General features: G+C 48.6%; 1 protein-coding gene across 1 annotated transcript; it reads right to left on the bottom strand.

Moving 5' to 3' along the window:
• Nucleotides 1–1379: 1379 nt before the first annotated feature.
• RNF183 (ring finger protein 183) lies at nucleotides 1380–10163 on the bottom strand. The gene is made up of 2 exons (XM_047829754.1): nucleotides 9851–10163; nucleotides 1380–3022 (listed from the first exon to the last, which is right to left on the bottom strand). Exon 2 carries the CDS (start codon nucleotides 2983–2985, stop codon nucleotides 2413–2415), a length of 573 nt encoding a protein of 190 aa, XP_047685710.1. The 5' UTR covers nucleotides 2986–3022; nucleotides 9851–10163; the 3' UTR covers nucleotides 1380–2412.
• Nucleotides 10164–19422: the final 9259 nt, after the last annotated feature.

The following is a 19422-nucleotide window of genomic DNA, read 5'->3' as shown; positions in this document are numbered from 1 at the left end:
ATATACATTTGTCCTTTGGAAATATTGTAAGGAAACAGCTGAGGAGCATAAATAAACCAAATGTAGCATTTCATAATAACGGTGAGATAAATATGAGAGCCACCACTTAAAGGACCTAACTTACTGCCTAGAGACTGTGCCAGGCATGTTCAGACACCTCATTTAATCCTCCCAATCTTCTGAATTATTCTCCTTTGATAGAGCTGAAGCTCAGAGAAGTAACTTGCTCAAGGTTACCCCATCAGTGAGTGGTGGAGCCTGGCCTGTCTTCTGTGACCTTATGAAGAGCTTTCATAGGGCTATTGAGTCTGTTGGCACCGCCGGCCGGACAGAATGACCAGTCTGGTCAGCGTGGCCTATTTCCTGTACACATTTTAGCCACTCTACCCTTTATACCTCCCTTTTGATGAGTCGCTGCATCTCTGCGTCTGACTTCATTCCAAAGGGAATTACGGTAATTTCACCACTTCTGCCTCATTAACTAATGAAGCACCTATAGTGTCGACAGGAAACTGTCTTGGGGTAGATATCTTGTTGTGTAGAACTTTCTTAAGCATTGCAGCGAGTCTTAGCGTCCCTGACCTGCGGAGTGCTAAAAGCCAGAAGCACACCCCACCCCCTTCGTTGGACTAGCAAAATGCTTCCAAACATTTCTGCGTGCCCCAAGTTTAGAACTACTGAGTGTGAAAATAGAAGACGCCCTCATGTTAAATATACCCCTCCCTACCCAAAAAACTCAGATCTACATTTTTCCTTATGTGGATGGTCTATCAGCCACTGCAAGAGCCGCTGCAATGCTATTTGGACTAAGGCTTCACCACTTACTAGCTGGGCGACCTTGAACGAGGTAGCTAAACTTGCGGAGCCTCAGTTTCATCTGTAAAATAGGAATGAGGCTTCCCTCACTCAGAGCAGTAAGCTCCAGTGCAGAGCAGTCGTTCTGGGCTTCCGCCCCCCACCAGCTCCTGTCCCTTTTCTCATGACTCAGAGAACACGGGAGATCACTGCCTAATTTACCTGTCACAAGGTTAAGGAGCAAGGACGTGTAAAGAAATGAAGTCAGTGGGGAGAGGTTGAGTCCCAGCTTCAGTGCAATTATCCTTGATGGCACGAATGGAGAGGTAGGTGCTAGTCCCCTGGTGGGTTACGTAGTGGCTTTCCCATTTTGTAATGGAGAATTTTCACCTTGGCCCTTAACACCATTTGATTTTACTGAACACAAAATACAGGTCTTGGCTATTTTGGAATACCTTGTACGCAAAGATCCCTTAATTTATAGAAGCTAGTTCTGTTAAGCACAAAACTTTATTTAGAACAAATAAAACCAACTCAGTTTCTGACTCTGAAAGTTTATTCCACAAATCAAAATACCCCTCAAATGTTGTCTTTTCATAATTGTAATGGTGTTTTAACCACTTTGAGATTGTTCCAGAACTGTGGGCCACTGGACAATATTAAAACTGGGGAAGAAGAAAGAGTTTTAGATACTGCCTAGGTGGCAATTTAGAGTTAAATCACCTACGCATCTAGTTTGCCTTGGTACTGGGATTAAGTCCCATGAAATGAAAACTAGCATCTCTATCTGCATGGCCTGGGATGGAGCCCTCTATCCAGGGCTTCTGCCCTACCACTTGAGGTCAACTGCCTGGAGCAGGGGAGTCAGCTCTGTCCAGCATCCAGGCTTAATTAGGGCCTCTGCACCTACCCAGAGGAATAAAAACCTTTTCTCCAAATCGCAGATTTCTTTTGATCACCTTTACTCTCAACACTCCAGAAGCCACACACCGACAAGAGGTTGTCCTGTACAAGCAGCTGAGGAAACATGCCGTCCTTGCTGGTAGAGGCTCTCTGTGACCCATGGATATCCTATCCTTCCCTTCCCCTAGTTCTGACACCACATCGACCAAGTGGTTATTGAATGAGTCAGTGCATGAGTTCGTGACTGCAGGTGGCAGGACTTCTAAAGAGAAAACTGAAAGAAGGCACACGCCTTTGCTCACAGAATTGAGGCTCACTTTCCAAAATTGTAGCAAGATATAACTCAAACAAATGTGAACCGAGTTGGGAGCAACTCCAGTGAGAAATGCACTTTCTGGGCTGGTCGAGCTCCCGGATACCATCGTCCAGCCCTTGAGCACAACTTGCCACGTAGCTCTTTGTCCCAGGTCTGCTTCTCTGCCCTTCTTGGCCCATGGCTCACACCCAGGGGTCTCTTCACACCTTTTCCCAGCCTTTTCGGTTTCAAATATTCCCATTATAGGACTGTTCCCAGAAGCAAACACCTGGCCTTACTGATCTCCGGATTGCAAAAAGGAACAATACTACAAAGGAAGACAACCCCAAATGAGGCTCTGCGGTCCCCATCCCCAGCAGTAGTCAGGAAAGACTTGGTTCCTTGTCCAGAAGCAACGCTCATCCCACACCCCAAAGGAACTGCTTAGTCCAAAAGACGGAGAAGATGAGCAACAGGGTGACGCTGAGGATGACAGCCATCAGGTAAGCAAAGATCCGGAACTGAGGGTTGCGGAAACACTCCCTCAGAGAGTAGTGGCTGGGGACGGGAATGGGCAGAGACCTGGGGGAAGGGCCTGTGTCCTGGGGGGGCCCAGTTTGGCCCCCGGGCTCAGGGCCTAGGTCCAGCGTGTAAACCCGGGGCTGGCGCAGGAAGTAGCGGCTCTTAGGCTGGTCCTTGAGACAGAGCTGGTGGCCTTCCAGGATGACATGGTGGGGCTCCAGGCGAAGCAGGGTGAGCACGGCAGTATCCGTGGGCAAGTCCGTGACAGGCTGCCCAGAGGCCAGCACCGTGGGCTGGCGACAGAGGGGGCAGAGCAACCGGCGCCGGGCTGGAGTCACCAGGCTGAGGTGGGCCAGGCATTCCACGCAGAAGGAGTGACAACAGTCCAGCACTTTGGGAGTGTGGAACGTGTTGTTGAAGGGGTTCCAGCAGACAGGGCACTCAGGCTCCCGGCCCTGCTGCTCGGCCATCCTCAGATCGGACACCGCAAGGCCTAGTAGGAATGTCCTGGCAGAAAGGGCAAAGGAGCAAAGGGACACCCATTGAGCCCCATCCTTGTGCCTGGCCCTAGGCAAGGAGTCTGTGTGCTGTTGAAAGATACTGTCACCCACATTTCACAGATGAAAAACTCAGCAATTTGTTCCAGACCACCCAGTTCCTAAGCTGCAAAGTCCGGGGCTCCTGCAGCATGCCTTCTATCAGGGCAAAGGCCTGAGCCACCCCACTGTTAACAAGCTGCCCCTGGAGGAGACTGCACCCTGGCTCTGGACACGGATAAAGTACGCCTTGTGTTCCATGTGATCACCCTTGGCTCCTCAGACTCCAGGAAGAGGGAGGGGAACCAGTCAGGGGTTTGTGTTACAGGGAAAATACTTCCTTCCCTGTGGCCTCAAATCCCTGACTGGTGTGTGCAGAGATGGCCTTTGTGAATCCCCCGGTCTGTCTCTCTGGGGACAAATGCCAGGACCTCTTTCCCTCCTCCCACTGGGCTATCAGGCCAACCCTCCAGAGCCCATTTGCCCAGTCTGCGCAGGGCACTGCACTGGCCCGGCAAGGGGGGCCCTGGCGAGGCTTTTCCCCTTGACCTGGAAGCTTAGAGACACCCAGGTCCCCAGATCAGCCCTTCCAGAGCCTCCTCCCAATACTTGGCCTCTCCTGGCTCCTCCTCCCTCCCTCTGTCCCGGGAAACCCCAGGGCACCCACCTGGGCTTCCTTGGCACTAGGTCGGGCAGACTACCTGAAGGACCTGAGGCTCCGGTCTCTTCCTCTCCTGAATCCACAAAGCTTCGGGAGACGGCCTTCTCTCCACCAGCCACCAACCCCCGGGCCCGTCTCCATGGCAGCACACACAGCACCTGGAGCTGCCAGGGGGCCTGGGCTGCGGCCTCCTGAGCACACCTGCCCGCAGCAAAGGCCACGGAGCCGCCTGGGTGGCGGAGTGGGGAGGTGGGGGACCAGAGTTCCCCCAGGGCGTGGCACACAGCCAACCGTGGAAGCCAAGCGTCTGCAAGATTGTGGGCGGTCTCTTCAAGACCTGGGATCCAAGACCTGGGAAGGGAGGGGTGGCAATTTCCTTTTTCTAGATTGTGGAGGGGGTAAGTGAGCCTCTGGGCTGCTTCTCTCCCGGGCCCCCATTTCTTTCCTAAAGTGGCCAAAGCCTCCTCCACACACAAAGGGGCTGCCTCCCCTGTCCTTTGGCTGCTACGATGTTCACCTGCTACACAGTCCAAAATCTCTGCACATCCTCTCTGGTCCCCTTCTGATCATTTTTTTTTTTTTAAGTTTTTTGTTTTTGTTTTGTTTTAAGTAATCTCTACACCCAATGTGAGGTTCAAACTCACAACCCGAGATCAAGAGTCGTGTGCGCCTCCTCCTGAGCCAGCCAGGTGCCCCCTTTCTTTTCTTTTTTCTTTCTTTTTTTTTTTTTTTGATGTTTATTTATTTTTGAGAGAGCATGCACCAGCAAGGGAGAGGCAGAGAGCAGAGACAGAGGGACAGAGGATCCAAAGCAGATTCTGTGCTGACAGCAGTGAGCCCAATGTGGGGCTTGAACTCGAACCGTGAGATCATGACCCGAGCTGAAGTCGGACACCTGACCGACTGAGCCACTCATGCACCCCAAGACGCCCCCTTTGCTGATCATTTAATGTGCCCAAGTAGCTGCAACCATGCAAGTCTTGCTGCCATCTTTGTTCTTAGAACACAGACAACCAGCTTGGCAGGCACTGACCACTGAGATCTTAGAGTCCAAAGGCCGGCCATCTCTCCACCCTTGGGGACTTAAAAGGGGGAGCCAGGAAGGAGGACAGTTCCAGCCCCGTCCCCATTTCAACCAGAAACACCTGGCTTTTCCCATATCGATCGCTTGAATAAGCTGAGTGGAGCTGCTGAGGGGAAGAAAAAGTTTAAGAACCATTTCTCCATCCTAACCACTCACTTTGCAGACGGGAAGCAAGAAGTGACTCTCACCCAAGGTCTTCCAGCTCGTCGGTGGTGTCACCCAGTGGTGACACTAGAGCTTCCAGCTCACCACTATGCTGCTGCTTAAAGACAACACTCGTCCATCAGTTCACCTGCCGGGTGGTGTTAACTACATAGTAAGTGTTTGCATCTGGCCCGGGGATTCCTCGCACCAGGAGTCTCTCGTGGCAATCCGAGAACCACGCACGGGGCTTGGGGGAACCAAGTCTCCCTTGTGCACCTCACATGACACCATCTGCCCCGAGCTGAGACCTGAAGCAAAACCTGCTTACACTCTCGTCCATAGCTTCCTGCTGTTCTCTCTTCTGTCACTGCTCCGCGTAGGGAAGAGGAAACAAAGGTATGCAGAAGGGGGATGGAACAGTCCTGGCCGAAGCCGGGAGAGTTTACCAAGGATAATGCCTTCCCCTGTGGACCATTCATCCATTCTACAGTTACTAAGTCATTTAATGTTTATTTCATTTTTGAGAGAGAGAGAGAGAGGGAGAGAGGGAGAGCGAAGGTCATTTTGAGAGAGCGAAGAGAGGGGGAGGTGCAGAGAGGGAGGAGGACGGAGGATCTGAAGCCGGCCCTGCACTGACAGCAGAGAGCCTGATGTGGGGCCCGAACTCACGAATCACGAGATCATGACCTGAACCGAAGTGGGGGGCTTAACTGACTGAGCCACCCAGGCGCCCCTACAGTTAAGTTATTGAGCCCTCACTGCGCGTGCCCGGAGCTGGGCACTGGGGAAATGATGAATGAAAGAGGCGTGGCTTTGACCTCAGGGCATTTAGAGTGCTAGGAGGGAAAAAGCTGACTAATGAGTAGTGGGCAATGACTAAACCTACCATTTTACTGCGCGCTATAAAGGACAGAAAGGAAAATGGGTTTAGGGAACAGGCTCCCTAGGAAACCACCGGGGAAGGTTTCTTCAAAGAGGTGGTGTGAAAGCTGAGTCTGAAGGATAAGAAACCAGCCGCGCAGCGTGGAGGAAGAACACTCCGGGGCCATGGGAACAATGAGTGCAAAGCCCCAAGGTGAGAAAAGCCTCTGCCAGATTCAGGAAGTGAAAGGAGGTGGCTGAGTGTAGTGGGTGGAGCTGGAGCAGGAAAATGGCTCAGGATAAGCCAGAGGGAAAGCCGCAGGCCCTGGGGAGCTAATCTGGATTTCGTTTGGAGGGATGGGGGAGGGGGGGTTCATCCTATTTCATTATTTTTTTCCAATTTCCATTTTAAAATCACTGTTGCAGGGGTGCCTGGCTGGCTCGGTCAGTAGAAGGTGTGGCTCTTGATCTCTGGGTTGTGGATTCGGGCTCCATGTTGGGTGTAAAAGTTGCTTAAAAATAAAATATTTTTAAAAATAATAAGGGGCGCCTGGCTGGCTCAGTCGGTTGGGCGGCCGACTACAGCTCAGGTCATGACCTCACGGTCCGTGAGTTCGAGCCCCACATCGGGCTCTGTGCTGACAGCTCAGAGCCTGGAGCCTGTTTCTGGTTCTGTGTCTCCCTCTCTCTCTGCCCCTTCCCTGCTTGCTGTCTCTCTCTCTAAAAAAAAAACAAAGGAGAAGAAGAAGAAGAAAAACAGCATTCCAGCTGCAGAGCAAACAGACTGAAAAGGACAGAGTAGAAATGCAAGACCATGAGGGACTTTATCACCAGGCTGGGGTGGTGGCACTTGATGTAGGCCAGGCCATGGCAGAGAAGGTCAAAGGGATGGAGGAAGAACTATCTGTGGAGATGAAATCAAAGGCACTTTCCAAAAAGCAGCAGACAGCGTAGATTCTGGAACCGTGTTGTTCAGGCTCATGACTCCAGATGCGCTGCTTATTAGGGCTGTGATCCCAGTTGAATTGCTTCACCTGTGTCTCAATATCTTTTTTTTTTTTTTTAATGTTTATTTATTTTAGAAAGAGAGCACAAGTGAGCGAGGTAGGGGCAGAGAGAGAGAATGAAAGAGAATCCCGAGCAGGCTCCACGCTGTCAGCGCAGGGCCCCAGTCAGGGCTCGAACTCCCAAACCCAAAGATCATGACCTGAGCCAAGATCAAGAGTCAGCTGCTTAGCCGACTGCACTACCCTTCGGAAAAGGAGGCTGAAAGTAGTACGTCAGAAGAGAAGGCTCTTAGAGCCTGGCATCCGGCAAAGACTACGTAGGAGGTGGTTGGCATTATCCCTGCAAATGGATTTGAGAGAAAGGTCAAGCCTCGCCATGAAAAAGGTTCTGTGTTGAGCTTTGAGGGGCTCTGAATTCCAGAGTGTGTATGAAGCAGACCTTTAGTACTTATCAAAGCCTTAAAATGTACATGGCCTTGGGGCACTTGGGTGGCTCAGTCAGTTAAGCGTCTGACTTTGGCTCAAGTCATGATCTTGCGGTTCGTGAGTTCAAGCTCCCTGTTGGGCTCTGTGCTCACAGCTCAGAGCCTGGAGCCTGCTTCAGATTCTGTGTCTCCCTCTCTCTCTCTGCCCCTCCCCAGCTTGTGCGCGCGCTCTCTCTCTCTCTCTCTCTCAATAATAAAAAAAGAAGGTATATGGCCTTGATTCAGAAGTTACCCCACTGGGCATCTGTCCCATGGACATAATCAAGGACTTCTGCTAAGGCTTGACTGTAGAGATGCCCATAGAAGCACAGCTCTAACAGCCTAGTATGGAAAACTGCTTACTCATTCAATAGTGGGACGTCAATTAAAGATATTCTGCTCTATCCCCATGAAGAGACACTTTGCAGCCTTTAAAATGATGTGATAAAACATCTATTAATGTGGAAATGTTTGTGATGCCACTAAGCAAAAAGAAACAGTAATAAAACCCTATCATGACCGTATATCCAATATATGTATGCAGTGGAAGAATTGTCTGGAAAAACACCAAAATGTCAACAATGGTTATCTCTGGGAGTAAGATTATAGGTGTTTTTTTGTTTTGTCTTAAATTCTCTCATCTGAGGGGCATCTGGGTGGCTCAGTCAGTTAAGCGGCTGACTTCTGCTCAGGTCATGATCTCGTGGTTCGTGCTGTCAGCTCAGAGCCTGGATCCTGCTCTGGATTCTGTGTCTCCCTCTCTCTCGACCCCTCCCCCATTTACATTCTCTCTCTCTCTCTCTCTTTCAAAAATAAACATTAAAAAAATTTTTTTTAATTCATCTGAAAATTCTTTTTTTTTTTTGAGAGGGAGCAACTGAGGGAGGGGCAGAGAGAGAGAGAGACAGAAATGCGGCTCACCTGGGGCTCGTGTTCGCCTGAAGCAGGGCACCAGCTCACCCGATGCGAGACTTGAACTCGCAGACTGTAAGGTCATGACCTGAGCTGAAGTCAGATGTTTAACTGAGCCACCCGGGCGCCCTCTCGTCTGAAAACTCTAACTTTACTACAATACAATGAACTTATATTACCACCCTTAACGATCTGTCCCGTGCCCCAAAAGCAGACCTACATTTTTTGAAGTTCCATGGCCAAAGCCGTAAGAGGCCATTCAAGAGTAGGAATGATTACTGTCGCATGAGCGCCTGGGCCCTTATCTGCCAGGGTCCCCTCAGACATCCACTGTTGTTCCAGGATCAGCAGGTCAGAGGCCAGCCTCTCTAGGACAGATTCCGGCCCTGTGTCGGTGTGTCCACCCCCCAGGCAGAACATCTCAGCTGCAGTAAGTCCTAGACAGCACCCCAAAGGCATCACCGTGGTCTGTGACCAAGTCAGCCAGATACTGCCTGTAGTGTCACCCCGAAGTTTTTGCCCTCAAGAGGAGAGAGTTAAGAACTAACATTTTTACAGGACTTCACAGCTTACGAAGGGTCTCGGTCCTGGCTAGGATCTAAGTGTAGCAACTCACATCTCGATTTTATGATGGTCTTTTACAACTTTTTTCCATCTGATTAAGGCCATTTGATTCTTTAAAACCACCCTGTGAAAGGAAGCAGGATTGGGAGTTGAAAGTGTATGGGCTTTGGAACCAGACTTATTTGCTGTGTGGTCTTAGGTAAATGGCTTATGCTCTCTGAGCTTCATTTTTCTTTGTAAAATAGGCTAATAATCCCGCCTTTGAGGCTTGCCTTGTGAGAAAGGGATAATAACTATCATGTGCCCAGCAAAGCACGGCAGGGGCTCAGTATAGTTAGCATGATCGTTTTCTTTCTTCCTCCTTTCCTTCCTTCCTCCCTACCTCCTTTCCTTCCTTTTTTACTGTTTATTTATTTTTGAGAGAGAGACCATGTGCACGGACTCACGCTCGCACACGCACAGGGGAGGAGCAGAGGGAGAGAGAGAGAATCTTTTTTTTTTTTTTAACGTTTATTCATTTTTGAGAGACAGAGAACAGATAGTGAGCAGGGAAGGGGCAGAGAGAGAGGGAGACAGACTCCAAAGCAGACTCCAGGCTCTGAGCCGTCAGCACAGAGCCCGACGCGGGGCTCAAACTCACAAACAGCAAGATCATGACCTGAGCCGAAGTCAGACACTCAACCGACTGAGCCACCCAGGCGCCCCGAGAGAGAATCTTAAGCAGGCTCCGCACCCAGAGCAGAGCCCGACTTGGGGCTCGATCTCATGACTGTGAGGTCATGACCAGAGCTGAAATCAAGACTGGGACACTTAACTGACTGGGCCACCCAGGCGCCCCAAATTAGTACGATAGTTTTATACCCATTTTATAGGTAGGGACGCCAAGGCTCAGAATATGAAGTGGCTTAAAAAAGAAAGAAAGAAAAAAAGAATGTCAAGTGGCTTAAGACTTCACAGCTGAAGAAGGGCTGAGCTTGAAAGATGGTCCCAGGAGCCCTTTCCTCCCAGGCCGCAGCGTTCACGTTGGCCGACGGCACTGCCTCTCAGGGCTCTGGGACCCTGTGTCCCACCCGTCCCTCCATGCCCCTCTCCGGCTCCTTACCTGCTTCCTCAGAGTCCCCTCCACCTCCTCCTCCTGTCCCCAGTGCGGACCCTGCACCCTGCAGCGTGTGCTCTGTGCTCTAACTTCTCTCGGCCTGGTTTCCAGGCAGTGGGGGGCGGGCCTCATTTGCATGGGTCTCTGGCAGCTCCTGACCAGGCTCTGGTTTTCGTCCTCCTTCTGATGACTTTGGACTGTCGGCGCTCACAGGGGACAGCCTGGGAGCTTTGGTTTTCTCTTCCGTCTGTGAGTCACTCTAGCTTTTTCTCTGAGGGGGTCAAAGTCCCTCACCCTTGCAGACCTCTGCTCTGTCTTGATTTCCTGCCACAACTGACTGTTCAGCCTTGACTCCTGCCCAACCTTACTTGGAGGGAAGGCAGGATATCTCTGAAGCCACTTGTCCCTCAGCCCAGATAACTACCCCCCCCCCCTGCCCTGGGCCCCTACAAACCGAAATACAAGGGGCTCTTGCAAAATATTAAGGAAAAGGCAAATCATCCAACAGAAAAACAATCAGGGGGCGATTATTTAAGCTAAACGTGAAGAGACTGCGTCAATCAAGTCAGATGTCTGGCTCAGAGTCAAGTCCTTGCTCAGAATCCAGACTCTACTCACTAGCAGTCGAGAAGAGCAAACAGTCTTCTCTAAGCCTCGTTTTGTCACCTGTAAATGGGCATCATAATTTTACCTGTTTGATCTGCAGATGACATGAAATATCACTTGGAGGGTTCACAGCACACAGGAAATGTTAACTACGGCTCTTATGCCAATAGGATCTGGAAGATCGCTGAAGGGAAACACGACGGGATACGCACATAACTGCTCAACCTCATTTATAATTAGAGAAACTCAAATTTAAATAAGACACTGATTTGGGGAGCACCTGGGTGGCTCGGTCAGGTAAGCACCCGACTCTTGGTTTCAGCTCAGGTCATGATCTCACGGTTCATGAGCTCAAGCCCCACGTTGGACTCCGTGCTGACAGCAAAGAGCCTGCTTGGGGTTCCCTCTCTCTCTGCCCCTCCCCTGCTCATGCCCTCTCTCTCTCTCAAAATAAATACATCAACTTAAAAAAAGGACACTGGTTTTTTAAAGGGACTCAGTTTAAGATTTGTCAGTCTGCTAGGGAAAAAAAAAAAAACCGCCACTATTATTAAAAGTAATAATGGTAGTTTTCTGGGTGTTTTACTGAACGCTGTGATCTGTGACGGCGAATGCCCCCAGCAATCCCAAGGAGCACAGTGCCTGGCGATACGGGACACAGAAAAATCCGTGACTCTTCCTTATTCTTCTGCAGATAAGGAATCTGCAGCTCAAAGCAAGGAAGGGATTTATTTGCCCAAGGTCTCATGAGAACCACTTAACAGCTGGGCCTGTAAATGTGGCTCTGAAATCTGTGCCCTTGCCTTACCCTCTCCTCAGTGTAAGACGCCTTTTCTGGCCCCCACACGGTCTGTGTACTCAGACTCCTCTAACTTTATTCCTTTACTGACCTTTTCCATAGGCTTTGGAGGATAAACAAATAAATGTCTTTTTCAAAATTTTTCATAATGTTTATTTTTGAGAGAGAGAGAGAGAAAGAGCGAGGGAAACAGAGGATCTGAAGTGGGCTCCATGCTGACAGCAGGGAGCCCAATGTGGGGCTCGAACTCACGAACCACGAGACCATGACCTGAGCCTGAAGTCAGACGCTTAAGCGACTGAGCTACCCAGACACCCCTAAATAAATGTCTTTGGTTGGCATTGTAATCAATTGTCCTGGTTGCATCATTTCATGTTTCTAAAATTATTTTATTTTAGAATAGGTAACATATTCATGTGAAAGATTTGATTTTGTGGTGAAAATGTTGTGTTCTTCTCCCAGCCACCTCAATGCCCTGAAAATTAAGGTTATTTAACAAAAAATTTTTTTTCAGTTTATTTATTTATTTTGAGAGAGAGCAGGGGAAGGGCAGAGAGAGGGGGAGAGAGAATCCCAAGCAGGCTCCATGCTGTCAGCCAAGAGCCTGACGCGAGCTAGAACCCACGAACCGTGAGATCATGACCTGAGCTGAAATCAACAGTCGGACAGTTAACCGACTGAGCCACCAAGGTGCCCTTGAAAATTAAGGTATTGTACTGTCAGTTTCTTTTGCATCTTCCCAAAGAAATTTTATAGCTGTGCAAACAACTCCTTTGGTAAAACGTCTACGTGTCTCTTTTCCTCCTCTTTACGCAAATGTGCACATGATATACACCGTTCTGCACCTTGCCTTTTTCACTTAACAATGCACCTGAAATATCATTCTGGATTAATACCTAAAAAGCTTGTTTTCAGTTTTGTAATGGTTGCATCATATTTTATTGAATGAGTCATAAATTACCCAACCATTCCCCTACTGATCTAATCCCTTCATTTTAAATATATAAATATTAGCTGGAGGGACACCTGGGTGGCTCAGTCTGTTAAGCGGCTGACTTCGGCTCAGGTCATGATCTCACAGTTCGTGAGTTCAAGCCCCGCATCGGGCTCTGTGCCAACAGCTCAGAACCTGGAACCTGCTTCGGACTCTGTCTCCCTCTCTCTGCCCCTCCCCTGCTTGCGCTTGCTCACTCTCTCTCTCTCAAAAATAAATAAACATTAAAATATATATATTAGCTGGAAAAATAAATGCCAAAATGTGGGGGTTATATTAGCCTAGAATTGTGTGAAATTAAAGCTGTGGACTCCAGAAAGTTGCCAATCCCTAGGGAAGATCTCTAAGAAATTTTCCTCTTTCTGAGCTGGAGACAGAGGGAACTCAGGTGTGCCTGGAAGGCCTGAGGTCCCTGTCAGCTCTACAATTCCTTGCTTTTAAATTTCACTGCTGGTTAACCAAGGGTAGTGGAGATTCAAGACACTGATTCAGCCCAAAGGATCTGCTTTGTGTTTGACAGTTTGGAAGCTATGCTTTCTGGTTTGGCAGCATTCGTGCAAACCATGAAGAAGTTCGTACACTTTGACCTAATAATATAATTCCTCAGACGTGCCCAAAAGACATATGTGACATGGAGATTTATAACATGAAATTTATAACATGAAATAACATGACATGGAGATTTATAACATGATTTATACATTTGATCCTTCTATTCCTGGCACAGAGTTCCTAAATCCCTTGGAATTTCCTAAGTGATGGGAACACTAAACATGTCTTTTGTTATGTGAATGAGAAAAGTTTTGGAAAGCGCCCAGGCAACCTAAAGGTGGCTCGTTGCCAGGGCAACCAACCTTGTAATCTTGGGGTTGGAACTTTCAGTCCAGCCTGGACACCCACCCCTGGGAGAGGAGAGGGGCTAGAGATGGAATTCAATTGCCAGTGGCCATGATTTAGTCAAACATTGCTCTAGTGAGGCCTCCATAAATCCCCTAAAGGATGGGGTTCAGAGAGCCTCTGGACTGATGAACATAGGGCAGTGCCGGGACAGGGCAGAGAGGCTACATGCCCCATCCCACATGGCCTGCCTGCCACAGGCCTTTACATACCTTCTATAATAAGCCCGTAAGGATAAGCGGATGCTTCTCTGAGTTCTGCGAGCCACGTTAGCAAATTAACCAAACCCGAGGTCGTGGGAACCTCCGATCTATCTGTAGCCAGTTGATCAGAAGCCTGGGTGATGAGCTGGACTTATAGTTGGTTTTCTGAAGTGTGTGTGGTAATGGTGGGGACAATCTTGCGGGAGCGAGCCCTTCACTGTGGGAGCTGACGCGATCTCCAGCTAGGTAGTGTCACAATTGAGCTGACCCGTGGGACATCCAGCCGGTGTCTGAGAACTGCTTGGTGGTGGCGAAATATACACATGCGTTGGAATTAGTGTCACAATCAGAATATGCCTGTGTCTTTTGGTTAAGTGAGGATGTTCATTGAAGTTTTAAGTTAAAAAAAAAAAAGATTGAAAGAAATATAAAAGCCCAACTATAGGGGTGCCTGGGTGGCTCGGTCCGTTGAGCGTCTGACTTCGGCTCAGGTCATGATCTGACGGTTCCTGAGTTTGAGTCCCGCGTCGGGCTCTGTGCTGACAGCTCAGAGCCTGGAGCCTGCTTTGGAGTCTATGTCTCCCTCTCTCTCTCTGCCCTTACCCATTCGTGCTCTGTCTCTCAAAACTGAATGAACGTTAAAAAAAAAAAAAAAAAGCCCAACTATAGCACATCAGTTGAGTAGAAAACTACTTTATCACTTAAAATGATGTTGTAGAAAAATTATTACTTGTGAAAATGGTCACGACATGTCGTAAATGGAGGCAGGAAGGCAGTTTACAAAATGGTGTGTGTAGTGTGAGCTAGATTGTGTAAAACAAACTATACATAAAGACTGAAAGAGGGGCGCCTGGGTGGCTCAGTCAGTTAAGCATCCGACTTCAGCTCAGGTCATGATCTCGCGGTCTGTGAGTTTGAGCCCTGCGTCAGGCTCTGTGCTGACAGCTCAGAGCCTGGAGCCTGTTTCAGATTCTGTGTCTCCCTCTCTCTCTGACCCTCCCCCGTTCATGCTGTCTCTCCCTGTCTCAAAAATAAATAAGCATTAAAAAAAAAAAAAAAAAAGACTGAAAGACCGTGAGGCAAAATGTTGTATCTCTCGGTGATAAGCTCGCTGGCGGTTTCATTTTCTTTTCATTTATATTATTCTAAGTTTTTATCAGTGAATATGTATTCCTTTCATAACAGGAGAATTCACTTGGAAAATCAGTCAGCCAGAGTTTTCTGCAGCCAGGAAATCCAGAACTTATAAAGAAAAACAGGGAGGGCATGTAAGTAATCAGTCACGGCGTTGCAAGCATTGAAATAAAAATAAAATAAACCAGGGTCCTTTTCCGGGTCACTGATTGTCTAGTGAGCAAATGCATTATCACAATGTCTCCAGGTGGTCAAGGCTAGGGAGTACTTTGCAACCAGTGGAAAGTTTTTTCGGGAAGATACCCAGGAGAGAGCGAGGCATCTGAGGAATCTGAATTGAACTGATTTAGTTCATGCTTGGGGGGGTGAGGTCAGCCAACCAGAAAAGCACCTCATCTAAGCAGTACCTTGGAACCGGATGAGTGAAGAGTCATGAGACTTGGTGCGGTCCAGCCAAGGTCGGCAGTGGAGGCGCAGGGTGGCATGGCTCCATCTGGGGAGGGAGAGGCAGCAGAAGGCAGTAGAAGGGCAGGGGAGGGTGCAGAAAAGGCGGTAACGAGGCAGGTTTTGGCCAGGTGAAGAGGGATCGTGTTTAGTGAGGGCAGGGGCCACCTCTCTCCATGGGGCACTACATTGTCATCACTCAGAGTCTTGCCTCAGATCAGTCCAGAGTTTGGGACGGTCCCAGCGGGAAGGCATCACCCGGAGATTGTCCAAAATGCAGAGCTCAGGCCGACTCCAGACCTGCTGTCATAATTTGCCTTTTTACAAGACGCTTAGGAGATTCAGAAACATGCTAAAGTATGAAGAGTACTGATTGAGGACAAATATCCCCAATAGATGCTCCTTGGCTCTTCCTGATCACATTCATGATCCATTACATTCAGATCCCTGAAGACTTCCCAAGGACATGATCCCAAGGATATATCGCGGACAGGGCTAGGTGAATCCCCATCTGGGAGCCGGCACGCCCCACCCCTGCCTCAGGCAGCATCTCAACTTGTTTTTACAAGGTCACAATCCCTTATACAAAACCCTTGGAGCCAGATGTGCTTCCGAATCCGGATCTTTTCCTATTTTAGGACAATGATATGGCATATTTACGGATATATTAAGTAACTCTCCCAGTGGGATCTGACACAGCACCCTGGGATCAAATGCTTTAATATTCTGCAGTTGATGATACCAAAAAGAAGAAACAGGATAGGGCCAGGTCAATTTTGGTGCCAAATTTAATGAAAAAAAAATGTTGTCTTCAGAGTGCAGGGATTTTGGAGTTGTGGATAAGGGTTGTGAACTATTTTCTTATTTTCTTTTTAGCATGTATCAGATGGTTAGAAATACTGAATGGGACCACTTCCCGGTATTAGCTAACCTCGGACTTAGTAGGAACTCCAAGATCTAGCTATTGTTTCAAATATAAAGTAGTTCATACACTTCTCATCAAGCAGGTCACATCCAGCGTTGTTATTCCCGGAATCCACAGGGTTCTGTGAAGAGCAGTTGGATTTGGGGGCACCTGGATGGCTCAGTCGGTTAAACATCCAGCTTCCACTCAGGTCATGATCTTGTGGTTCGTGAGTTCAAGCCCCGCATGGGGCCCTTGCTGCCGTCAGCGCAGAGCCCGCTCTGGATCCTCTGTCCCCCTTTCTCTCTGCCCCTTCCCTGGCCCCTCCCCTGCTCTCTCTCAAAAATAAATAAAACATGAAACAAAAAATGAGTGAAATGAAGAGTTAATCCCAGCTACCATTAACGTGACATGTCGGAGCTGCCGCTGGAACTCGAACTCGGGGCCTCCACGTCCAGGCCCCGTGCCTCCCTTCCCCTGCTTTCCCCGGCAGACTGCGCATGAGCTCTTGGCCAGCCTCCCCGCCTCAGTCCCCAAGCAGAGAACAGTCTCCAGCTGAAGGATGAGGAATAACAGGCCTCCCACATGTGCCTCCCGGTATGTGTAGGAACACGGAACTGAGATCGGACGGTTCTCTGTCCACCTGCGCTGTGAAGGAAGCAACTCATCTTTCCATCCCCCAGACGTTCAGCCCCGTCAGGGTGGGTGGTAGAAATTAGCCCTCAGAAAGTCCTTGGGTCAGTTAATCCAAGCACATTGAGTCTTCACACTTATTCTGAAGCCTTCCTCCAGGTAAGTCCTGCCAGGAGGACAGTGCCAAGGAGCTGGCTGGAGGCTGTTTGTACCAGGAAAGTCCAAGGAGTTCCCGGGAAAGTCTCCAAGGCCTTCTCCGAGCGCCAGGAGAGACGCTCCTGGGCCAGGGCCCCTTCCGCTCTTAGGATGCTCCGCTGATAACACTGGCAAAGGGACCCTTTCGGAGGCTCGAGATCGGGAAACCGGATGTCTGCCTCCTGTCTGCGTCTGCAGGCATCATCGCCGCTCCTCCTGGGGCCCCACAGTCTCTCACTTTTCTCTGCGGCCCCTCTCCCTCATCTGTGGTACAATCTGTATCCGTGTTGTTCCCCTTCTTTTGCGGGAGTTTATTTTTTAACTCTGTAGTAAGTGTTCAATGCAGAAAAACCTAGAAACTCACATGACTGTAATAATCCTGACACTTAGGAATAATGCTAGGTGCTCTTCTAGGGGCTCTGCCTGAATCGTGTACCGATCCTGACGACAGCTCTGTGGGGATCGATGCTATTACTGTATCATTTCCGTTACACGGATGAAGGCACCAGGCACGGAAAAATTAAGTCACTTGCCCAAAGTTGCCAGGAAAAGAAGTGGCAGCCTGGGATTTGAACCAGGCAGCCTGGTGTCGGGAGTCCACACCCTTAACCGCCACGACCACCACGCCTCTTTATAAGGATTTCAAACGTGATTTTTAAAACTAATTATTATAAAGATATGTGATACTCGATGAACTGTTTTGTAGCCTTTCTCTCACTTATCTTTCTACATCACAAAATACTCTTCTAAACCTTTTCTTCAGAATGAAAGTAGTCTTGTTTTTGATTGTAAAAGCAATAAAGGAAATAGATTGATGTGTCTCCTTGTACATGCACAGTCTCTGCAAGGACACACAAGAGGCTGGTAATAGGCAGACATGGATGAGAGGGAGCCGGTTTATCCTATAAACTTTTAAACGTCCAACCCTTGATCTTGGCTCAGGTCATTATCTCACAGTTGAGAGATCAAGCCTTGCATTGAGCCCTGGGCCAGGCTGAATATGGAGCTGTTTAAGATTCTCTCTCTCCCTCCCTCTCTCTCTGCCCCGCCCTTCAAAAAAAATAATAAAACTGATTTATCCTCATTGCAAAACAAAAACAAAAACAACCAAACAATATAGTAAGGCATAAAGCTGAAAATAAATTCATCTTTAAACTCAATACCCAGAGATAACACCGATACATTAAAAAAAAATTTTTTTTAATGTTTATTTATGTTTGAGAGAGAGACAGAGCACAAGTGGTGGAAGGGGCAGAGAGAGACAGAAACACAGGATCCAAAGCAGGCTCCAGGCTCTGAGCTGTCAGGCCAGAGCCCGACGCCGGGCTTGAACTCACGAACCGCGAGACCATGAGCTGAGCCGAAGTCAGACGCTCAACCAACTGAGCCACCCAAGCGCCCCTACACCGGTACATTTTTACTCCATTTCTTCCAGACCTTTATCTATGAATGTACAGACATGTACAGATTTATTTTTGCCCAAATGGGACAATGCTGTGTGGTGCTGTTTTGTTACCTGTGTTTTTCAGTTAGGGCAAATCATGGACAGCATTGCATGTAGCCTCATTTTAAATGTCCTCATGGTTGTTAGTCATGTGAAGTTGGCCAGTTTCCACAAGATTATTTCTGAATGAACTGAGAAAGCCAGTGTCTGGGTAAGACAGTGGTGGCTGCCATCAATTCCCATCACCCCAAAGCTGGGCTCTGCACTTTGATGTGTTCAGACCCTGGGGAGATAACCGCTGAGAAAGGATCCCACTTTCCTTCTGTTTGTGATATTTAACTGATGTCTTTTATTCCATAGGTCCAGACTCTTCCTACCTGCCCCCGTCCCTCGCCTTCAGGCCCACCACCACCGGGACACCACTGAAAGCAGTGGTGGCCAGGGCTCTGGCCGGAAGAACCAGTCCACATGTCCGAAGACCCGAGTTGCCACGTGGGTTCCACCACATGCTGTGTGCTCCTTGGCAAGTCATTTTTCTTCTCTGCAGAATGGAGGTAATATACTCCACACTGCCTGTCTCACAGTGTTGTGTCATTGGAAGACTCAGGTGAAATTATGATTGTGAAAGTAGCATATGAAATATAGAGCACATACGTCTCTGTATTTGAGAAAATGAGGGAATCCTGGATTCCGGGATGTATTAACAATTCTTCACGGAAGTACTGGTTACTAGAGTATGTTTGGCTTATGGAGAATCAGCAAGCTATGAACGTAAGGCATCTGGAATTATTTATGATTGCTATGCTTGAATTAAAAGTTAAAAATATATATATAGTGGCTTGGAGGGGCAACTGGGTGGCTCAGCTGGTTAAGCGACGCACTCTTGATTTCAGCTCAGGTCACGATCTCGCAGTTTGTGAGATTGAGCCCCGTGTGGGGCTCTTCACTGACAGTGAGGGGCCTGCTTGGGATCCTCTCTCTCTCTCTCTCTCTCTCTCTCTCTCTGCCCTTCCCCCACTCTCTATAGCTCAAAATAAATAAATACATATTTTTTTAAGTTAAAAATATATACAGTGGCTTAAAAAGAATGAAGTTTCATTCTCTTTCATGTCATAGTCTAGCTGGTCAGGCTGGTGGAACAGCTCAGCATTTCAGGGTTATTCAGGCGGGGCTCCTTCTCTCCTGCTGTTCTGTCATCTTGTCCTCATCTGAATAGCGGAAGCTGTCCCTGGCGGTCTGCATTGCAGCGAGTGGGAAGGGACCCTGAGTGGTAACCCCAGACAAACACGTTCTTTTGGAGCTAATAAGGTAGAAGTTACACACAT

Source organism: Prionailurus viverrinus, chromosome D4, assembly GCF_022837055.1.
Source record: "Prionailurus viverrinus isolate Anna chromosome D4, UM_Priviv_1.0, whole genome shotgun sequence".
NCBI classification, from domain to species: domain Eukaryota; kingdom Metazoa; phylum Chordata; class Mammalia; order Carnivora; family Felidae; genus Prionailurus; species Prionailurus viverrinus.
The sequence above is the reverse complement of the archived record's forward strand: the minus strand, read 5'-3'. Positions and strand labels throughout refer to the sequence as shown.

Coding starts and splice junctions, on each gene's coding strand:
- RNF183 (XM_047829754.1), bottom strand. CDS start 2,985: ATGGCCGAGCAGCAGGGCCGGGAGCCTGAGTGCCCTGTCTGCTGGAAC.